General features: G+C 38.4%; 1 protein-coding gene across 1 annotated transcript in view; it reads right to left on the reverse strand.

Moving 5' to 3' along the window:
- CD3G (CD3g molecule) overlaps positions 1-22,204 on the reverse strand; it is a 101,516-nt gene that overhangs the window by 32,372 nt on the left and 46,940 nt on the right. Inside the window, exon 3 of the mRNA XM_044080890.1 lies at positions 1,960-2,184. Within this exon, the coding sequence (XP_043936825.1) occupies positions 1,960-2,184 (225 nt within the window). The remainder of the gene's footprint in view (positions 1-1,959; positions 2,185-22,204) is intronic.

Genomic DNA, 22,204 nt, shown 5'->3' on the forward strand with positions numbered 1-22,204 from the left:
ACTACACCTCTCCCCTTAAGACTGCAAGTCCAGAACAGGGAATGTTCATCCCTCATATTTTTTTTTAAACCTTCAAACACTCCAAACCAAAAGAACTTAATGGAAAATTCAAGCAAAAACATCAGTGGTGAAGGTAGTATTACTTAAAAAAGGAGTTTTAACAATACAGATGGATGTGTCAAGACACTTCTTTGCTTAGATGATGTTGAAGTGTTCTCCACAGCAGAAATCACATTCAATGACACAAATATCATACCGCAAATTCTAGGGTTTACCTCCTTTAATTGCTGCTGCCCAATAGAACAGGTTGTGCTGTCTCTATGTTCTTAACAGCCCACTTAAGTTAGCTTTTAAGACAACAAAACTAAACTAAAATATATACAGATAATACTAAAGTTATAGAACACCAGTCACATCAACCACTGAGGATGAAAACATTCTCTTTTTACCTAAAACGTTAAATAAGAACAAACTACTCATTGTAGAATTCATTCATCCATTCTTTCATTCATTCACTCATTCTCCTAGGACCATTTTATCCTATTCAGAGTAAATAGAGGATGAAGTCTATCCACGCAATCAACAGGTTTAAGGCAGATACACATTTCTGGATAGGGGGATGAGTCCTTCACTGGGTCCACACACACTCATCTTGTGAGCAGATTGGAGGATAACCTGTTTGCCTAGCAGTATGTCTTTGGGATGTGGGAAGAAACCAAAAGCCTTACAAAAAAACAGTCTGGATGCATGAAGGACAGGAAGACTTCACACAGAAGACACCCCAGTCAGGACTCAAGCCAAATAACCAAGCAATGCAAACTGTTGTGCCACAAAGGAAGATTTCAACTCTCCAAATCGGGGAAATTATAGCATAACCAGCAAATGTACCCACATATTAATAGATTTTGTAAATCAGAATGTTCTAAAACAAATAGTGCAAAATCCCATGAGAGGTAAGAACATCTCCCTTCTGCTGTCATCCCATAATTTACACCAAAGACTCCTCTCATTTCCCTTTTATTACCATATCCCTTCCTTAACTTACACTGATCATGGTACTAAGGCTTTTAAATTAAGACTATAAAAATTCTACATCTAATGTATTTCTATATTTTCATTTGTAACTGCTGTTTTTTCTAAGCAACTGCTGCATGTAGTAACTCTCATATATAGACTGTATATGCACGCGCACACACACACATATACACACACACACACACACACACACACACACACACACACACACACACACACACACACACACACAGTTTAAAGGTATGAGTAGATCACTTGAGAAGTATCTACACTGGCAAATTAACTCTGTAGTAATAAGACTGCCATTTGGTAAATGCAACTTATTTGTTAATTATGTTAAATGCTAATGATGCTTTCACTAATACAGGGATAAGTAAAGGTACTTGATGTCTAGAAGTGTAGCTGGTAAAAGTAATCAAAGATGGCTGCTGGTAATGCGACAGCATCAGCAGTTTAGGGAGTCAGCCTAGGCCATAATGGAAGCAATTAAAAAGAGAGATGCATAAACATCCTGGGGCTTCCCCTAGAAGAAGAATCAATGGCACCACAGGACTTCAGCCTGGCTGACTGTAGATGCCACTATGTGGACAACTCACTGGAAGCTGAGTGTCTGAGCATGTGTGTATGTGTTTCTGTGCACCCATCAGCCAGCTCCCTTTAGAGAAAAAAAAATGTAAGTAATATGCGTCATGACAGCTCTAGGTATCCCCTACACACATATTCAGCTTTGAAGCATTGTAGGGGGGTCTTCCTGGTTAGGCCTAAAGTTCCCCTTCAAGGACTGTGGAATTCAGGGGTTCACCACTGCTGGAATGCAGTCCTGGCCTTTGCATATCTTTAGGCAATGGCAGGATGAAATGTTTGTTATATATCATTAATCCTTGCGGCCCAAAAGATTTTTTTTTGTTGATAGTGACTACTTACTTCGATAAAACAGGTAGATATTTGCAGACTTTTTTTCTTCGTCTTCGCATTCATAAAATCCATTTATATTTTCTTCGTCATTAACTGATCCAGCAATTAGTGTGTGGTTCAAGTTAGACGTTTCCACCAATTTAAGTTTTTCATCATTCTTCTTCCACTCTATTTTCCTATCAGTTCCTTTACAACTCAATATGACTTCGCCATCAATGTCATCCACTTCAATAACTGCAAAAAAGAACCAAACATTACTTATTATTTGTGTTTATTTTCTTGTCACATTTCTCTGTTGCAGCCGTCATCGGTTTGTGTTAAATACTGTCCTAAACCAAGCATGATTATTTCTGTAACACATGCTAGACTTATGTAATCCCCATGGCTTAATAACACTGCCTGCACGATAACGGTCATAGGGTCACCTACATCCAGTTAGCCTATATGCACCAAAGTCACAATATTAGATACCATAAAGAAAAGAAACAGAAAGTTTTTCAGGTAATCAATAACCCACTCTTACACATTACAGGATTTGTCTAACTGTCAATAGAGAAGTGAGGTCAAATTAGGTTGGTGGTGCCTGGGAGATGATTTCTTAGGGAATAGTAAGTCTAAGGGTAACCATTTAAAATCCTAGGACCCACTAGAGTGAGTCCTGAAGCATGGAGACAGAATGTCCAAAAAAAGGACTTAAGTAGTTAATATATATATACATATAAGTTCAGGAGCTGTAGAGGGGCTTGCCCCCTGTAAAAAAGTTTAAAGGAGAAGAGCAATGTTCAAGTTTTACTCTTCTGCATTTTTTATCCATTTTCTTCAGCTTATCAGAACTTGGCATTTAGAGTGCTGGCATTTCAAAAAGGGGCACATCTCCGATATGTTGAGAATGCAAGCCAAAACTGGATAGAATCCATCACAGAGGCGATTGGGATTTGCAAACAAGTAGGTGTCTTTGTGGTTACTGGATGGGTGTTAAAAGTCATTAGCAGGTTTGAGTGGTGTATAACAATCAGAGCGGTTTGATAAATGTTAAAGTATTGCAAAACGGGGGGCATCTCTCAGAACAAAAAAAGGAGCAACTGAAGAATGCTAAAGAGGAAATAATGGAGTACCTTGATAATATGCACAAGTTTAGAAAGACTGCTGTTAAGCAACTGTTTTTTGATAATAATTTTGGAGCACAAAATCTTTTAGCACAATGACTCAGGCAAAAGAAAGTGGAAAGGGCTGTCACCATGCTTATGGAATCTATAATAAAAAAGATAACAAGAAATCCAGTAGAAGTATTAGAAATTTTTCGAAAATTTTATGGAAGCTTGTATAAAGCAGAGAAATATGGAAATCAAGAAAAGGCACAAATGGAAATGTTTACGGAAGAATTAAATATCTCAAGGTTAGTGATAGATGAGGCTCAATTACTAACAGGATAGGATGAAAAGAGATAAAAATGGCTATGTATAACCAATCTACAGGAAAGTCCCCTGGAATGGATGGTATTCCTCTGGAAGTTTGAAAGATAGGAGGGGGAAAAACTGATAACTGGTGCCAGAGCCATGGCCTCAAGCTAAATGCCAAAAAGTGTATAGTCATCCCCTTTGGCAAAAACAAAGTGCCCACAAATTACCACATAGGTGGTAATCCATTAAGTACAGAAGAAGTAATTAGGGACCTGGGGACCCAAGTTGATAGCAATGTCTCATTTGACAACCACGTGGCCAAAGTGGTTAGAAAAACATTTTATATAGCCCACCTAATCATGAAGGGATTCACATCTAGATCAGGGGAGGTCATCGTGCCTCTTTACTCATCCCTCATCAGGCCCATAATTGAGTACAATGCCCCTTTTGGGATGTACCTTACCTGACACCTGCAGCAACTGGAAAGACCCCAAAAGTACCTCACCAAGAGGATCAAAGGGCTCAAACAGATACCATATGCTGCCCGGTTAAAGAAACTCCAGCTCTACTCTGTGGCATACCGCCTGTTCAGAGGCGATCTGTGCCTGACGTATAAAGCCATGTCCAACCCGGAATTAATGGACATGCTGCACCTCAGAAAATCCAAATCCCATCGAGCTACGCGCTCGAGAGACTTGAGCCTCAGCACTGAAATAAATAGGACATGCTGGAGGGACAGATTCATAACCCAGAGGCTCCCTTCACACTGGAATAAAATCCCAGTCCAGGTTAGGCAGAGTCCCTCATTGACTCTCTTCAAGAGGAATCTTGATGAGTGGATGGGAGATCGTAGGCTTACCCCGGGTATCACTTCTGTGTCACTGTTAGACAGAGGCACAGTATACTAACCTCGAAAAAGGGCATAGCAAAATAAATTTAAAATGGGTGGCGAAAGCCAAACACATTCTGGCTAGGCTTATAAATGCCCTAGGGCAGATAGCCTAGTATGAACCTATGAACCTATAAAGATCTGGAAGGTTTTGTTTAACAGTATTTTAAGAAGAGGAGAGGTACCAACATCCTGGAAGAAGGCAGTGGTAACAGTAATACCTAAAGAGGGTAAAGATCCATTGGATCCAGCTTCATACAGGCCTATTTCAATACTAAACCATGATTTTAAAGTGTTTATGTCTATAATGGCTAAAAGAATGGCTAAAGTGATATGAAAATTGATAGGTATAGATCAGTGTGGTTTTGTGGAGGGGAGGCAAACATTTGGCAACATTAACAAAACAATGATGATCCAGAGGGAAACAGAATGTAAGAAAATACCACTATTATTGATGGTTCTTGATGAAAAGAAAGCATTTAACAAGGTAAACTGGGACGTCATGAGAAGTGCAATGGAAGCACTTGCTTTCCCTGATACAATTATAAGGTTGATTAGGAGTATATATGAGGGATGGCAGGGGAAAATTAATGTGGGTAAGGTCCTCTCTGATAACTTCTGCTTTAGTAGAGGAACCAGGCAAGGTTGTCCACTTTCCCCTTTGTTGTTTGCGTTATATTTAGAATCATTGGCAAAGAAAATAAGGAACTCAGAAATTTAAGGATATAATTGGCATGGTAGTCAGGAAAAGCTGGCTCTATTTGCAGATGATATTATTTTATACATCACAAAACCAGAAAGGGACATTACAGTGCTGTGGAACATTTTAAGACAGTTTCAGATCTTCTTGGGATACAAAATTAATGAAGTGAAAACAAACGCAATAGCGGTCAATTATGTACCCACACACAAATTGCTCCAACAATATCCATATTTATGGGGACATGATAAAATGAAGTATTTAGGAGTATTGATTAGAAATTACTCTATTGTGGCAGCTAAAGATATGTGAGAAGAACCTAAACAGAAGATAATACAAAAATTGAGAAACTGGAAGCTTTGTTATATGGATACTAAGACACAAGCAATTAAAATGTTTTTAGTCCCTTTAGTCTTATACACAGGTCAGGCATATTTTTATCAACCAGAGGAGAAGCTGTGGATAGCAATTAAAAAAGAGTTGAAAGATTTTATCTGGGAAAGGAAGGCAGCAAGGGTCAAGTGGGATAAATTGATTTTTCCAATAGAACAAGGTGGACTAGGATTACCCAATTTGAGGGGGTATTTTAGAGCAACACAGTTAAGGCTCTTATACATAGCACAAGCAGAAAACTATAATTCATAGTGGAAATGAATGATGCTGACACAGGCAGGAAGCTCAAGAAATAAGGAGAGATTGGGATTTTGGATGCAGACTCTAAAGGAGAACAACAAAATCATACAGATTATTATATTCATAAAATAGCAGAGAGTATTCTAAGAACCAAATCAACATGAGAATGGAGAAAAGAGATTTTGCCGCTATGGATGACTGTGGTTAGGGATACAGATAACAGGCAAGAGGAGATGGAATTTATTGGAGAAAACTGTCAAATGAACCAAGGTATTGGGAGCAAATAACTAGAAATGGGAAGAGGCCAATATGTATTTGGTCTGCAGGTTAGAGAATGGTTTCCCTGTCAAGGAGTAATATCAGAGTATAGGCAAAGAGAAAGGAATAGGGGGGTCCCAAATGAAAGACCAGCATTGGTAGAGTTTTTAATAGAATCTAGAACACAGGCTGCCATTAAAAAAGGAATAATTAGTAGAGCATATAAAATATTGCATGATAATTATAAGAATAAATCAGATGAGCTTAAAAAGGATTGGGAAGAGAGACTGGATAAGCAATTTACAAAGATACAATGGGGGATATATGTATAGCTCCCAAATAAGCAGCAAAGTCTAGAAGATGTAGAATCTTTGCCTGGAAGTGTTTACATAGGTATTTTTATACCCCAAGTACACTCCAAAGAATTTTTCTTCAGGTGGATAGCAAATGTTGGTGGTGTGATGGGCAAGACAGAGGTGGCTGGGAACATATTTTTTGTGAGTGTAATGAGCTGGCAGACTTTAGGGATTCCCTGCAGGCCACTCTGTCAGAGATGCTGGGTGAGCGGATTGTTTTGACTGGGGAGATGATTTTTTTTTTAGCTATGATACAGAATCAGAATTCCCTAGACATAGTAAAGCCTTGCTGAGTCTAATTATGGTGGCTGCCAAAAAAGTAATTACTAGAAAATGGAAATTAAAGTCTAGACCAACTTTACTAGAAGTAGTGAATATAGTAATAGTGATAAAACAGCTGAAATTGGGATCTTTAGAAAAGGAACGGAGCAAACTACATAGAAAAAACATAAGAATTATAGGAACAATATATGCAGAGGTTTAAGAGGCAGGATTTGAATGAGCCATATAATGCTTAACTGACTATGACTGGATAGATTATAAGTGATGTATAATGTTTGCAACTGCAGTTCTTTCAATGGTGTTTGCGTTATATAATGCTTGCAACTACAGTGGTGTCAATGTTGCTTGTTTTTCATTTGTATAAATGTAAGATTGCCTATGTGATATGTGATAATTTAATAGAGATGTTTGGCCTCACTATGGGGCTGCTACCCAGGACAGTAAGTGACAGAAAATATTCAAATTTGGCAATAACAATGTGTTTTAATATAGCTTGTTTGCACTTCCTAGTAAGGCGATGTCTTTGCATATTTTAGGTAAGCAGAAACATTATAGGTTATGATATGGGTATGCTGAGTGAAAGATAGATTCTGATTTAAGTAGATGCCTAAGTATTTGTCAGTATGAACAGGAAGTTATCCACAGAAAATATTTTATTTTTCTAGGCAGCAGTTATTAGCAAAGGGTACAAACTGATGAGTGTTTGAGGGAGCACTAAAGAACATAACATTAGTTTTATTAGGGTTCACAAGCAGTTTGTGTGAGTTTATTTTATCATTTATTTACTGGAAAAGTCTGACTTGGAACGAGCCAATTTTCAGTGGAGGCCCAGGGAGAAATGCTCCAGATGCATGTCTTTGTAACATGGGAGGAAACTCACAGAAATGCAGAGAGAACATGCAGACTCTGCTCAGGAGGCACCCCAGCCGAGAATCAAACTGGAGAATCTCTTGCTGTGAGGCAACAACGCAAACTGCTGCACCACTGCACCATCCAGCTGAACCAGAAGCAGAAGAAAAGGAGTGGTAGTGGCCTTCTCCTAACACTTTGTTTACTTCATTCTGCTTTCCTGCTTCCCTAACTGCCCAACCTGTTCAGGTACTGTACTCCATCTGTCAACAGCTTCATCTTCTGCTCTTTTTCTTTTATCTCTGCTTTGGTGCTATCGGTTTGGAGAGTTACACAGAATGCATTCCAGGACATGCCATTCACTAAAATGATAGATGTCCAGACTGTAACAGAATCACATTTGTCACTGATATTCCTACTTTGTATTATTTTCAAAAGATGAATAAAGGTACTTTATTTGTTTAAATCCTAACAAAAGCAGCCTAGTTACAGTTCAGCTACCACTCAGAAAGTAGCCATAAGTTTTAGCAGTTTGGAAAACAGATTTAGGCTAGCAAAGACTGGATCTGGCAAGAGAAAATTCATCCTCTACAAAAGAAGCTCCATTCAACAAGTTAAACTTTCCTTGTTACAGTAAGTTAATTCTAAATGTTTGTATTTTCCATCTCTACTTGTATCATAACTTCAGCCAGAGAACTTACTGTCAACTTTTTGTGATTTTTCTTTTCTCTCTTTTGGACTTGGTTCTCCTCTGGACTTAGGCCTGCATCTATGCCATTAAGACATTTAAAAAAAGAAAATATTCAAAAACAACCTTTTTCCTTTTCAGGGTACAGCTACCTTTTTTCTTTTATATTGTTTTAGGATGGATTTTGTCCAGTTTTGCTAAAACAGACTATTTATTTTATAAGTGTGCCTGTCAGAGTAAAATGTCTCCCCAGGACAGACATGAAGTCTGTATTTACTGTTCAAGTGAATAATATAACAGGTTTATAGGCAGTTTAGTAGCTCTATATAAAAGTATAATTAAGCACTTAGAGTTCTATCTTTTTTTAACAAGCTCTGTTGAGCCAAGATGTAACAGACACATCTACTTCTCCAGCAAGCCTGGAATAAAGACCACATGGGCCTGGATCTTTAAGTTTGGACACACCTCCATACAGTAAGTAGTATAATGTCCAAGAAGCTGTGCAGCATGTGGCAAACTGTCTTCCATTTTTTCAAAAAAAAATATATATAGCTATTCTATCTGTGATGGAGGCTCCTCTAGTCATCAAATGAGTGGTGATGCTACATTTTCCATAGGGGCCCTGTTTTACATGCTCCTGTATTGCCATAGTCCATGCTGTGATATATGCACAGCATAATCCTTATCATGGCTTTCCATCATATAATTCAGTCCCTTAATTAGAATAACAGTGCTTTTCAGGACAGCAATTTTATGTTCTAAGTAGGTTAGAGGTTTCTGTAAAGGGCTTTCTGAATTATGCTATACCCTTTGTTCAGGGACTACAACAACTCGTGCTTATTTTCAAGATAACAGGAATGCCTATGGTAAGCACTAACATAGTTGCTGGTGCACTTTATTCTCAGAGTGTCTTTGATTCAGAAGTGGACACCTTACTCACTAACATAAATATACCAGCTTACAAATCACATAATAAATCTCTGAGACTCTTTCTATATTTTTCACTTCATAGGGTATTTGTTATTATTTGAACTGACCAACCATAAGGTCAGTAGTACAACAGGCATACCCCCCCCGAGGATGGTAGGTAAGCCAACAATGGTCACTCACTCCAATCCTCCCCAATTCAGTCCTACTAGCATCAAGACACTACCTAAACCCAGGTTGTCTTGGCCATAGTCATAGCTTTATTGCACTAGCAATGCATTTTAATGTATGGCTACATGCAGGGGTGATATGGTTACACTGGAGTCAGTTTGCACCACACTCCATCTCACTATGGCATACAGCTAGGCACAGCTCTGTGCAGCCCCTCAAAACAATGGAAATAGTGAAGGTTGATCTATCTCTCATCACAATTCCAAATTTCAGATTGTAGGCATCAATTACTTTCTTAACTTGTATAGCAGAAATATTCAAAAAGGCTGTTGCATCTCAAATCATTTAACTTTAACAATAAATATAGCATTCTAGCTAGACATTATCATGGATTTAAGCAGAACCACTTAATACAGACCAACGTTTGTCTTTTTTGGTGACATCGTGTATGGGATGGACAGGGAGTGGGGTGGGTCAGATTAGCACACAGGTACAAACTTTTTTCAGTCTTATGAACATTTGATGTAGTTAAGCATTTCTTTCTGCATCACCACCACTGCATGACTACTATGTAGTTAAAAATATGATTCTTTCATATTATACAAATTAGTAGACATTACAGTTGCATTGAGTCCCCTTTGCACTTGTGAAATCATCATGGAAACAAGAGTCAGCATACTGATAAGAAGATGAATAAACATAAAATGAAAAAACGTACATCTACAACATGGGGATTTCTCTACAGCTTATTTGTCTGCATGTATTTATTACCTGCTATTGCTTTTCCCCATGAATCTCAAACCATGTCTTGGAAGCAAAAGTAGCTCACACTTGGTCACTCTCAGCTTACAAAAATGTTCTATCTGATGTTCACTACCCCATCATGAGCATGTTGTAGGCTTAGCAGCTTTGCACAAGTCTCTTACACCATTCCCACCAACATGCAGGTTCTAAAGGAAAAGCATTTATAAGATTTGTACCTTATGAAGATAGGGTCCAATTTTTTGCAGTGCAGACTTGCTTATGTGTTTGGAGGCCATAACCTGCATGATATTCATTGTTCAGGCATCTTAGAATTGGAATCTTATATAGGTAATTGCAGTCAATTTTTAAAGTTTGTAAAATTAAAACTAAATTTTATAAATTCCGTAAATTAAATTAAGTACAAAATCAGCTGAAAAAGAAGCCAAGGCTCTGTTACTACAAAAGCTAGATTTATTATGACCCTTGAGCATTCATTATATTTCATAACAAATAAGCATTTAAAAGGCTTAAACTTAAAATATATATCAACAAAGCCAGTTGTTTCATGCCCTCCTTCTTTGGAAAAGAAACATTGCTTGACCATTCTAGAATATTGTACCATCCCATTAAATGTTAGGAAACCTTTCTTACTATGGTATCTTAATTTCACTGAGTAAATTTCAAATTTATTTAAATAAATTAATGAAACAATATCCACCCCCTAGCTATAAAAGCTCCCAGTAACTCCCCTGTGGTTTTCCATTCCTTAAAAAGTTATCTAGTCCACTGTTTCATTTGGAAAGTACATCAAAATCCTTCAATGCCTTTGCTCTCAAACTATGGAATTCTAAAAAAATCACATTACTCTCAATTCACCTAGACCAAAAATTGTTCCTGACCCTCGATAAGCAAAATTCCAGTTTCAGTATGCTCACTAATAAGCTAGTCATTTTACTTCTTTCCTTTTTCCTTTTGTAACAACTAATGTTCAGCATTTATTCACATGGTCTGCAGTAACTACTTCCAGATTCCAATTCATCTACAGTAATTATTTAACTTCCAAACCTCTTGTAGTGGTAATATTTACCTGTAATATTGTAGATTTTTTTTTTGTCTGCATTGGCTTGCACAACTGTAGGTATAATTTTTATAATTGTCATTACTCGACTGCCAGTACTTTTCATAGCTTTAAACCTATCACCAAAATGGGGAATACTACCTCTTGCAATGTTGAGCAAATGGTCAAACGGTGGAATACTTGCTAACTAACAACTTTTGATGCTATATAGTCATAACTATTTTTCATAATTACAAAAAGTTACTTTGATGAATGATTATAATTCTATAGTATTTATCATTGATATGTGTTTAAAAATGTCTTAAAAATGAATGTGTGACTGAACCTTTCGATGTGGAAAAAATAATTTGTAATCACTCCTTATAATGAGATATAGTTTTCTTTTATTTTTATATATTTTTATCATTTTTTATCATTCTTATTATTCTAAATTAACCATGTCCACCCATTTGCAAACTAAAATAAATAAATAAGTTTAAAAAGTATCACTTTTCTTCTCTGTTCCTCTTTGACCACCAACACTTATTTTCCTCAATACAAACTTTTTTTTTACACTGCACTTCTCTTATTTCGAATACGAAGCAGCCTTCATTCCAAAATCAGACCAGAACTGAAATCTAATAAAATCCTAACAAAACGAAAATCTTGATCATGGCTCTGTTCTGAGCATCAGTTGTGTTACATCATCAATAGTAACCACTAAGCACCAACATCATGAGCCTTGGGGACAGAAAAATACAACACCTTTCTTCACTCATTGCCTTTTACTTAAAAACAAGTTTTTATGCTTTTCTGCAACCAGACTGCTTCAGCTCTGGCCATTTCTAGACAAAAAGTAAAACTGAGGTTTGGGGATTACAGCCTATTTTATAATGTGAGACTGAAGCTGTAGATTCATGAGAACCTGTTGTAATCTGGACTTCCTCTTCAGGCTCAAAGCCTTCTCAACCAGATGGTTCCCTTCTTGTCTGAAAATAAAGGTGAATAAGCAACCCAAAGAAAATGTTTTGCTCTTGCCTCTGTAGCTTTTTAGTACAGCCTAAAGGTATGGAACAACCAGTAAGGAAATTGCCCTTAGAGTCATAGAATCTATGTCTACATCATCTCATTTGTCATTGAGGTCTAAATCACAAAGCATTTCAAATCTGTATACTGTTGGTGCTGACGGGGAATGTTCCTGAAGTGTGTATTACTACCTGCAGTACTTAGAGATACCACATGCTCTGGCATGCCCAAGTTAGACTTTGACAAGCTGGAAAAGGCCTTATTAAAGGTTCAGTTGAAACTGTCTGGTTTCTCTTCTCCTCCTTGTTCTGTTGCGGATAGGGAATCCCTATCTGTTTTTCCCCAAACCTAGAATGCCAAGGCTTTCTTCACTCACCTCACAGATTACGGCATCTGGCCACAATGATGCCAGTCTCCACTCCTTCAACAACTGTGTCAATACTAGGGTTTGTGTCAATGCTTGTGACTCCAGCAGTGATATTAGTATCATATTGGCAGCAATGCTTCCACCATAACCTCTCCCCTTGATATTGATGGAACTGATGTCATCGCTGGTAGTAATGGCAATGTTATTGGCACTGATGCTTGGGCTTGGGACCTTGGTGTCAATGTCAACAGTGGGCCTTTCAGTGTTGATGTTAGTCCCAATGTGCCAGACCCCGGTATTTTTCAGCATTGGATGTCTTTGCATTGAACCACCCCTTGGCATCAAGCTCTGTGACAAGACATTCATCTACACTATTATATAGATTCCCCTGCCACCTTACTCCACTTCGATACCAGCTTCAAATCTGACACTGAAGTAGTCTCTCCCTAAGCTCTCAGCCCTGCCACTCATCATATAGCATGACAGGGAGGTCGAAAGTCATGCATATTCCCACTACAACATCAGCTCCAAAGCATGCATCTTTCTGGTGTTTGGACTCTCCCCATCCAAAAGTTCTGAAGAAGGCCTTGTGAAACAGGAAGCATGTGGATTCTCATTCAGAGTCACCCAGGGCTGTTATTGATTATGAAGCGAATGCAGAGTCCCCAGTGTGCCTCCATGAAGACCTCTACTTTGGGGAATTCCTTTAAATGATGTCTGAGAGGGGTGTTGGCCTTCCAACTCTATGGCTTATATGTTCTCTTTCATTCTACCTAGCAATCCACTTGGGTGGTTCCTCCGTTGGTGGACATCCTCAGCAATACCACAAGTGTAGGTTGGCAAAACCATGACATGGTGGCTCCATTCCTAAAACGACCAACCAAATCCCCAGCTCCCCCCACCACCACCACCACCACCGGGTGGAATTTCTGATCAAAAAACAATGAAACCAGCCATATTGAATTCTATAGCCACATTCTAGAAGGCTACATCTTCCTAGAGGCATGCCATCTATCCGTTAGATAAGGAATCTAGAGAACAGAACCACTTAAGGAAGAGTGCTTATGAATTGTCAGCATTTCTTCTTCAAAGATACTAAATTACCTATCACAAATGGAGTATTTCCAGTACCACTTCCCTGATGAAATGTATCAGATTAATAGAATGGTGTCAGCCAGACTATCTAAGGACAAACTTCTATCCCAGTCATTGTGTTTTTCTGTTACACCTAAGATGTGCATTTTTATAATAGTTGTGCAGAGAAGTCAGTGCCAAATATGGTTTAGGCATAGCACCTAGCAGAAGAACCAGAATCAATCTGAGGGAAACCCCAAACTCTCAGACAACTTCCAGAGATGTTGTCTTATTGGAAAGCACCATACTCCCATGTAGTCAGCAGTAATAATGCTGAGGCCTTGTTTGGCTCCCTCTCTTGAGGCAGCTGGGAAGCATTTTCTCTTCATCTGCCTCAGGATTATCTCCATAATTTCCCTGCCACAGCTGTTAAGCTAAAATATCTGTAGCTCCCCCTATTTTTCCTGTCCCCTTCTATACAAGGGTGCTGCACTTGATGTCTTCCAGTCAGGCACTTCTTTTACCTGTTGAAGATCTTCAGTGGGGGGGTGTCTGCCAGTACATGACCTACATTACTAAGAACTCAGACAGGTAACTCATCTGGTACTTGTGTTTTATCTGCCCTAAATGCAGCTAATTCCACTCTACCTCCTCTTTCTCTGTTTTACTATCAGTCCACTCTTCTCTCCATTCTGCCTTTTCCCCAATGCGTCCCCATATGGCTTCTTCCCTTAAAGCTTTGCTTTCCTTTGAATAGTATGAAAAAAGCATTCATTCACTATCTCTGCTTTTTTACAGCCTTCTGTGATCTTCATCCATTATTGTAACCCTAGTCATTTCAATCCCTCCCTTCCCCTTTTGATTATGTACAAAACATCCCTGTTTCCCTTCTTGATCCCTTCTGCTAACTCTCTTTCAGCTTTCACCTTTGCTGCCCATACCATCTTTGCTGACCTTCTACTAGTCTCCTTGTAGTGTAGCTCTGCTACCTCCCTACTGCCTCCTTTTCCCTTCCTGTAGCCTAACATTTGATATAATTCCTAGCCTTACATTCCTATGTAGCTTCCCTGGCCTTCTGCTCCTTTTGCCTTTTGCCTCTTTGTCAGCCTTTGTCCATAGACCTAAGAATTCAAGCCCTGACCCATTTTCATATCTTATTTTAGTCAATTGTTTTTCTTCAGTTTCCCAATTAATCCTTGGCTCTTTTCCCTAAAAATCTGCATAATATATTCTCCTAAAATCTCACACCATTGTCTTTGTGTTTGCATTGTACATTCCCCCTCCTGCTATAATCTATAAGAGTGGCATGATCACTGTTAGCAAATGGTACCGTCACCTAATATCCATCACACCTTTTGCACCAGTTAGGACCATGACCCAAATTCTGTCATTTCTGGTCACCTCTGCACCAGTTGGCTAAACCCAACATGTTCAAAGCCTCAATCAACATACACTCCCTATCTACCCAACAGCCCAGTCTGCTCTTGGCAGATTCAAATCCTCATAAGTATTACTGTCTTCCTCCTACTCCATTTCTTCATTTTCTGGTCTAGTCTCTCATCTTCCTTCCTTCCTTGATGTGTCTGACGAGCAACGCACTGTATCAGTCCACCTGTTAAGTGCCAGGCATTTAATCTAGCTTCTGACCCTGCCTTCTTCCTCACTACATCCTTTGTTTAGTGTTCATCTTCCTTTCTACTCAGTGTAGATTTGTAATTCTGCCCCATCCCTCCCTAAACAACCTGCATCCTGCCATCATCACCATCATACCCGGTGAATTCTCATCACTGACCATATTTCTGTGAAACCAGCAACGTCTGCCCTCTGCTATTTCCCTATCCATACTCCTTGCATGACAGAGTAATACTACCCAGTCATGCTCCAAGTCACCTTTGTTTGCTCCTTTTCTATACATTTTACACTTCTTTTTACTTTCTGTTTACTGCCTGAATACCCACCCTCTTTTCTGCTTCTGTCACGTTCCCTATCCCCACCATCATTGTTTAAAGAAACAAATATTGAGATGCACATTTCCAACCTGAGTACCACTGTCCTTTCTAAGCTATGGTGATGCCTTCTCCTTGCATAGATGTGGACAGCCTTAATTTCTTGAGCAATCTGACGTATGTGTTTCTTTACTGTAAAGGCTGCATAATGTTTTCTGTAAGTATGTTTTCCATGTCCTGTGGATGGGTGATCACTTCAACTCTTATGACATGATTAAATAACACCTTAATACTGTTTTTAACCTTTGAGAGCAAACTGAGTTTGTAACTAGACATGGAAGCTATACTAAGATAAATAAGCGGTCTATGTGCTTCATTTCATCTGGACTACTTTTTTATAACAAAGGTAATTTTTGAAAGCTGTATAGCATCCTTTTTTACGTATTCTATTAATTCTGCAATTTTATCAAACGTTTTGCTGAATTTATCTGTATATTAATGTATTACCAGAACATACTTATAACTACACAAATTAATACTATCACGGAATTCCTTGATAGCATCCTGAATAGGTCACTGAGGACAATGTCCCTTTTTTTCAGAAACTGTGTAATGTACAGCATCATTGTTTCCACTGAGAAAGTCTAGAAAGAATGATGTATTTACTATTGAGTTTGATTACTCTCTTAAACATGAAGGTAAGATAATCTAAGTTTATTACAAAGAGTAAACCATTTGTGGGAAGTGGCAAGATGCTAAGTTTGGTAGTATAGCAAGATGCTAGGTTTGGTAGATCACCTCTGTGGCTCTGCTCGACAGCGGTGCAGGAAAATAACTTTCAAGGGTGGCAAAAACCAGGGAACATTTTGGCTAAGCTTATATAGGCTCTAGGGCCGACAGCCTAGTACCTACCTATGAACCTATAATATCAAAGAGACAGCAACCATTAGTTAGATGACATACTATTTATTACAAATTATTTGATTAATACAGCCAACTAATATTTGGGAACATTTATATGATGTTGACTGGTTTATTCAGTCAATATCTGGGTAGTTAATATCTCCCACAAGGACAATATTTTCATCGATTGTTACATCCTGGAGTTTAGTCAAGAAATCCGTACTCCCTACAGCAGTCATACTGAGGAGTAGATTCCTGTAATGTTAGTTTCACAGATATTTATTACTGTGTGACCATTTTCTAGTCCTCACATTTTTGTTTGGTTTACAGCTTTTAGGTATCCTTACACATACTACCTCACTACCACCTATCCCTTTGGATCTACAGCAGTGAAAAGAGATATACGATGGAATATGCAATATCCAGTTTTGATCATTAAACCCTCCTTCAATAGTGCAACAAATATCTGTATCCTTCAAGCAGAGAAAAGCTTTTGTATCACCTGTTTTATTGATGAGACTTCCAACATTTAGCTAAGTCACCTTCACCTCTGATTTTTTTTTTTTTTTTGGGGGGGGGGGGGGTTGAAAAAACACTATGTGGTTGAATGCAAACATGTTGTCTTAGTATGCAGTAGTCATATGAAAAGATAAGAGGATTTCACTAAGCAAATGTGTAGTTCATCTGCTTGCCTCAGTGACTGATAACCACACAATATCTCATTGCATGTCCAGCAGTAAAGGCTCCCTTAATATTGCTAACTAATTACCTTTAAAACTTTTTAATGTAGTTGTGGTTATCTAATTTTGGTTCTTGGTAGGCACAGTACTTACAAACCCCTTGCAAAGTCCAGTGAAGTATGTGCCTGTTTAATGCATAGTACAGTTACAAATGACTAGAACTTTTTAGTGTTTGCGAGGTTGCAGTGTCTGCCTTGTAGGCTTTTGAGTCTCATTTGATTCAGTGTTAACCCAAGATGTTTTGTTATTAGGAATCATCCCTGCCCTGCTGCCATGCTAAAGTTTAGTATGTGTGACGTAACCTGGTCACAGGAAGGTCTGTGTAATGTGATGCATGTTAGGGGCTCTGGTTTTGTTGAGCTTGTGGCTTACTGAGGTTCATGCTCACGGTTTGAAAATAGCCACTGCACTTTAGAGTACAACCACACAGTTTTCAAAGGTAGCCAAAAAATAAATTAGTAAGTTGTACAGAGCAAACTTCTTTAAAAAGCATCATTTGTGAATCCTTGGTCTAGCACATTCATCACTTTCTCTTCCATTTTCTTGAATGATTAAAAGTAGCCATCTGTTTAAATCTGGATCTCTTACTGTTTGCATAAAACTGTCATATCAAATAAGTAAAGTTTCTTAAAATGCACTTTCTTTCCTTGTGATCTGCAAACATTTCATGATGTCTGCTAGAAGGACAGAAGCGAAACCCAAAAATGACTCTCGGAGTGGAACGGCTGTAACTGCATATTGCAATATATTTGCTTTGCCTCAACTAGCTTGTTTTTTCAGTTAGTTTATCAGTCTTGATCTACATTCATTTTATAGCTGAAGCTTGTTAGATTTATCTCTTATTTTATCTCATCTTTGTGGCTTGAGAGAAATTCAGATCTCTTTATATACCTAATTTTTATCAGAGAAATATACAGTATATGAAACTGAAGGAAAACTTGTTATTATGATTGATTTCTTCTTTTAATTAGTGTATAATTACCAAATTACTGAAGAGGATACAAACATGAAGACTAGGGTTAGCCAAGTGGTCCTTACCTGTTGCCATAATATCTCTGCATTCATTTTAACCTTCACCTCCTACCTCTGAAGTAGGATCAGTTCAGTTTCAGTATAACAAAAATTGACTGAATGTCATTACATTGTGTGCTTTATGGTAAAAAATGAGTAGCATAAATCATCATTTCATTTAGAAACGTGTTTTTCCACACAAGCAAATAATAACACAGAGCTGTGTAATGAACCAAAATAAAAATATAAGAATAAAAATCCTCTCAAAGTGTGCCACATAGGCAGTGATACCATCAAGATTAAAAATAAAAGCTTGCTGTTTAACGAACATGAGCACCAGCATTGCACACAGACTAGGAATAGAGCACTGATAGTAGTTAGGAAATCCATGTCTAAAATGGAGGCTGATGAACAGGGCTGAAAAGGTCAAACATTTGAAAGAGAAAGAGTGACACCATGCATTACTTCCCAAAGCTGGGGATGAGATATGAATGGACAGCGAATAAAAATCCTAAGTGTTTCTTTTCTAAGCTTCTACAAAAGACCAACCAGTAGACAACAGTGTGACCAGGTATATTTGCTGTACTCAACTGAGTACTTTTTTCCAGGAGCATCTCTTAGAAATATTAACATTTCCAGTGACCAGAACATCTAACTATAATTTTGACAACAGAAATCTGTACTTAGCATGTTTAAAGAAGTGAGTACTTCACTACGAGCAGCCCTTTATGGCTGACGGGATCAAAAGCCTAAATAACATTTTATGAAGGTCTTGGTTTTCCACTGAAAATCTGCAAAGCCTTTTTTCAAAGCACATTCTCACCATGTGACTAAGATCTGGAGAAATGTATATAAGAAATGTTATAAATGTTTTATAGGGAGGCAGCAACAGTATGAGGTTTGAATGTAGAAAATAATTCTGGTTACACTTCTTCCATTAGATGTATTCATGTGGTAAATAATAAAGGGTTAATGTAGGTTCTGCAGAGACAGTCATGTAAGACAAAACCATGGTAAAAGAAATGAAGAAATTGCAGAGTAGTGAAGCCCAGGGACCTGACTGAATTCATGGCTCCTGAATGAAGAAGCTAGGGTATTGGGAAGACCACTGATCCCTTTGTAAAACTGACCACGTAAACAATAATTCTAAGGAAAAAAGAAAAACAAGAAAATAGTCAGTGTCATTCTTCTGTATATGGAGAGATTCAAGGGAACATAATAATGTAACCACTGAAGTACAAAAAGTCCTGAGAAACCTAAAACAGGAGCTTCTGCAGGTCTACCCTCTTGGGCCCTGGTAAGCAAGGATTCACATATGGGTGCCCTTCCAGCACAGAGTAAATCACTATAGTGTCTGAATCGAGGCACAGGTACACAGAAGAAATCCAGTAGCAGCAGGCTATCTAGAATTTAGATAAGCTGTGACTGGTCTACTGATAATAAGACAGTACATTTACAGGAACTGTTGGTGAAGTGAGTTCATTTAGTGTCCTAGAGGTAGAAGGGGAAAAATGGAAAGAAGTGTAGAATTCCTGCTTGCCTTTCTCTGGGAAGGAATGGAATAAGTTACTGATGCTAGGTACAGTACTTTAATACACACGAGTGTGTAAAGGGAGAAGAAAGTATTTTACCCAAGAAATAAATTAGGTACTCTTTTCTCTCTGTCTAATAAACAGTATCACATCAGTTCTATATCCCAGTGTTTCCTCTCAGTTGAACAGCACAGTATTCCTACTTTTTTACAGTGTTAGAGCTTGATAGGTGATGCCTGCCAGCCCATATACCCATGCCTTTGATTTCCTTTCTATATTCTGTGTGGAGTCTGCATGTCCTCCCCGCGGTCGAGTGTCCTCTGAAAGACATGCATAAATGGGCGTGCCTTCGCTGAAGGTTGGGTGTCAGGCTGGCAACTCGGCACCATAAAAATCGACTGGCAATCATTAGCAGACTGTAGTTCCGCTGTGGCAACCCCTAACCAGGAAAAGCCGAAAAGACAAACAAACAATTCTAGAAGCTGAAGTCATCACAAGTTAACTCAGCTCTAGAAGGATGGACCCTCCTCGTGGTACATCACACTGAGCCAGACTAGAGAAACTAAAGTACTGTTGGAAGGTCTAAAGGTAAATATGATATATCAGTGAGTGGAAGATCAATAGTCAGAAAGAAAGAAAAAAAAAAGAAATTCTTTTTTTTTTTTTTTTTATTATTTCTCCTTGTCCTGGTCCTCCTTTCCTCTTGCCACCCTATTGACTTATTTCCTCCCCCATATCAAACAGCTGTAGCCTGTGAAAGATGAATGCAACAGTCAAGGGGTCATGAGCCACTGTTTTTGGTGGCTTAGTGTTTTACTTGTTTGGGCTTACACCCTTCCTCTGTTTGTCAGTCAGCATGGTCCAGGCCTTCTGTGTTGAGCCTGGGTGAAAGTGTGTGCTTCATTATAGCTGCAACTCAGATGGGGTGTGTGTACCCGCTCTTCTTTGCTAGGCTGCCCCCTTTACTAACTTATACTCTCCTGAACCCTTTATGCACAGGGATGCATTTCTGCAGCAGGACAACAACTCCCTCCTCCTTCCTCCACTTTAGGTTTGGGCAAGTTGACATTAGCCAGCCTTCCCTGTCTGGCCTCTCTAGTGCCAAACACCAAGGGGCTAGTCAGCCCTGGGGCAAAAGAGACATATGGAACCTAAGCTGTTGGGGTGGATGGAAAGGTTTCTAAGCAACAAGAAGCTGAAGCTGATGGTCAGGAAATCAAGGTAGGGTTACAATGTGGTCAGTACTGTGCTTTGCCCTGGATATTTGATATTTGCTTAGCCGAGTAGCTCATGGTAGCTGTTATTTTATATAAAAGTGATTACTATCAGATTAAACCACAGATGTTTGTCTCCACAGGTTCACTGACAAGAAATTTAAAGCTAAGTACTGGGAAAAGTAATCTGACATGCTGAAGAAGCAAAACATATTGCTGTGCTGACCATATGAAAACAACCATTCTCCTAAACGTGACAAATCAGTGACAATACCAAACAGGGTGTTAAGGTGTATAGAGTGTAGAAAAACCCAAATATATGAGCCTAATTCAGTGATTGGGACTCAAAACTAAGCAAGTTATAACCTACGTCAAGTTTGTGTGATCTTGGAATTAATTATATTAAGTAATACAGTGTGTTGACAAAGCCCACTGCATGAGAGAGCTGCATGAGTTGCCCCATGTAAAACAGTTGTGTGGTTTAAAATCCATTAGTTGGACTGGGCTCGAATAATTGAATTTTACATAAATGGGGCTTAAAAAGGACTCTATCAGATGTTCCAGAACCAACACGGACTACAAGGAAGCAAAAGCCATTCTTATCTGAAGTACTATTCCATTTCTAAAGATCTTAGCAGAGAAAGGGCATTAAGATGTTAGAGGGAATTCAGAGGCAAGTGACTAAGATGGCCAGAAACCTGGAGGGTATAAAATATAGAGAAACAGACTAAAGGTGTTCAATATGTACAATACAGTAGAGTACAGTACAAAGTCCAAAACACATATAATCTGTCTTTTTTGAGTTCTGAAATAAATGGTTAAGAGTATAAAAATGAAGATAAAGAACAAGGCAGGGAGGAGACAGGAAACTTGTTTAAGCTGAAGATGAAAGGAACTCCTACAAATTCATGGAATTACCTTCCACATAGGCTGAAGAATGTGATACTAGTAGGGTAGCCAATGGAAGGTGCGATGGTTGCAAGACAAAAGATGAGGTGGATTGCTGCTTAGGGGCAGCATGCACGTTTGTGGCAACATGCACATTTGTATGGATATTTCAAGCAAACCACCTTCTTTAAGTCAGCAGTCTGTACATCTATGGGTATGTCTTTATACCATCACAGTACTAGTGACAACAGATTCACCTTGTTGTAGCCTAGTGCTGAGACAGACTATAGATGTTTTTTTCTCATGAAGCTTCTCTGTTTATCTACTAGTTTGTGTAACCCGCATAATTAACTAAAATGGCAAAAAAATTGCATCTTTATTTTTTTATAGCTGAGATATACCATGTTTACAAATTTGCACTTGTGGAAAAAAAAACATCTCATATCTCAGAAATCTGGCATAAGGTAAGCTTCAAGTTTATGTAATGTTGTCATCTCCTTGCTATGACTACACAAACTTGATTATTAATATTAATTCTATCAGTTTGCCTATTAAAAGTATATTTAACAACTCTGTGGACTACTGTTGAATCTTTCAAG

Source organism: Protopterus annectens, chromosome 8.part0 (genome assembly GCF_019279795.1).
Source record: "Protopterus annectens isolate FY-2018-M chromosome 8.part0, PAN1.0, whole genome shotgun sequence".
Lineage (NCBI taxonomy): Eukaryota > Metazoa > Chordata > Ceratodontiformes > Protopteridae > Protopterus > Protopterus annectens.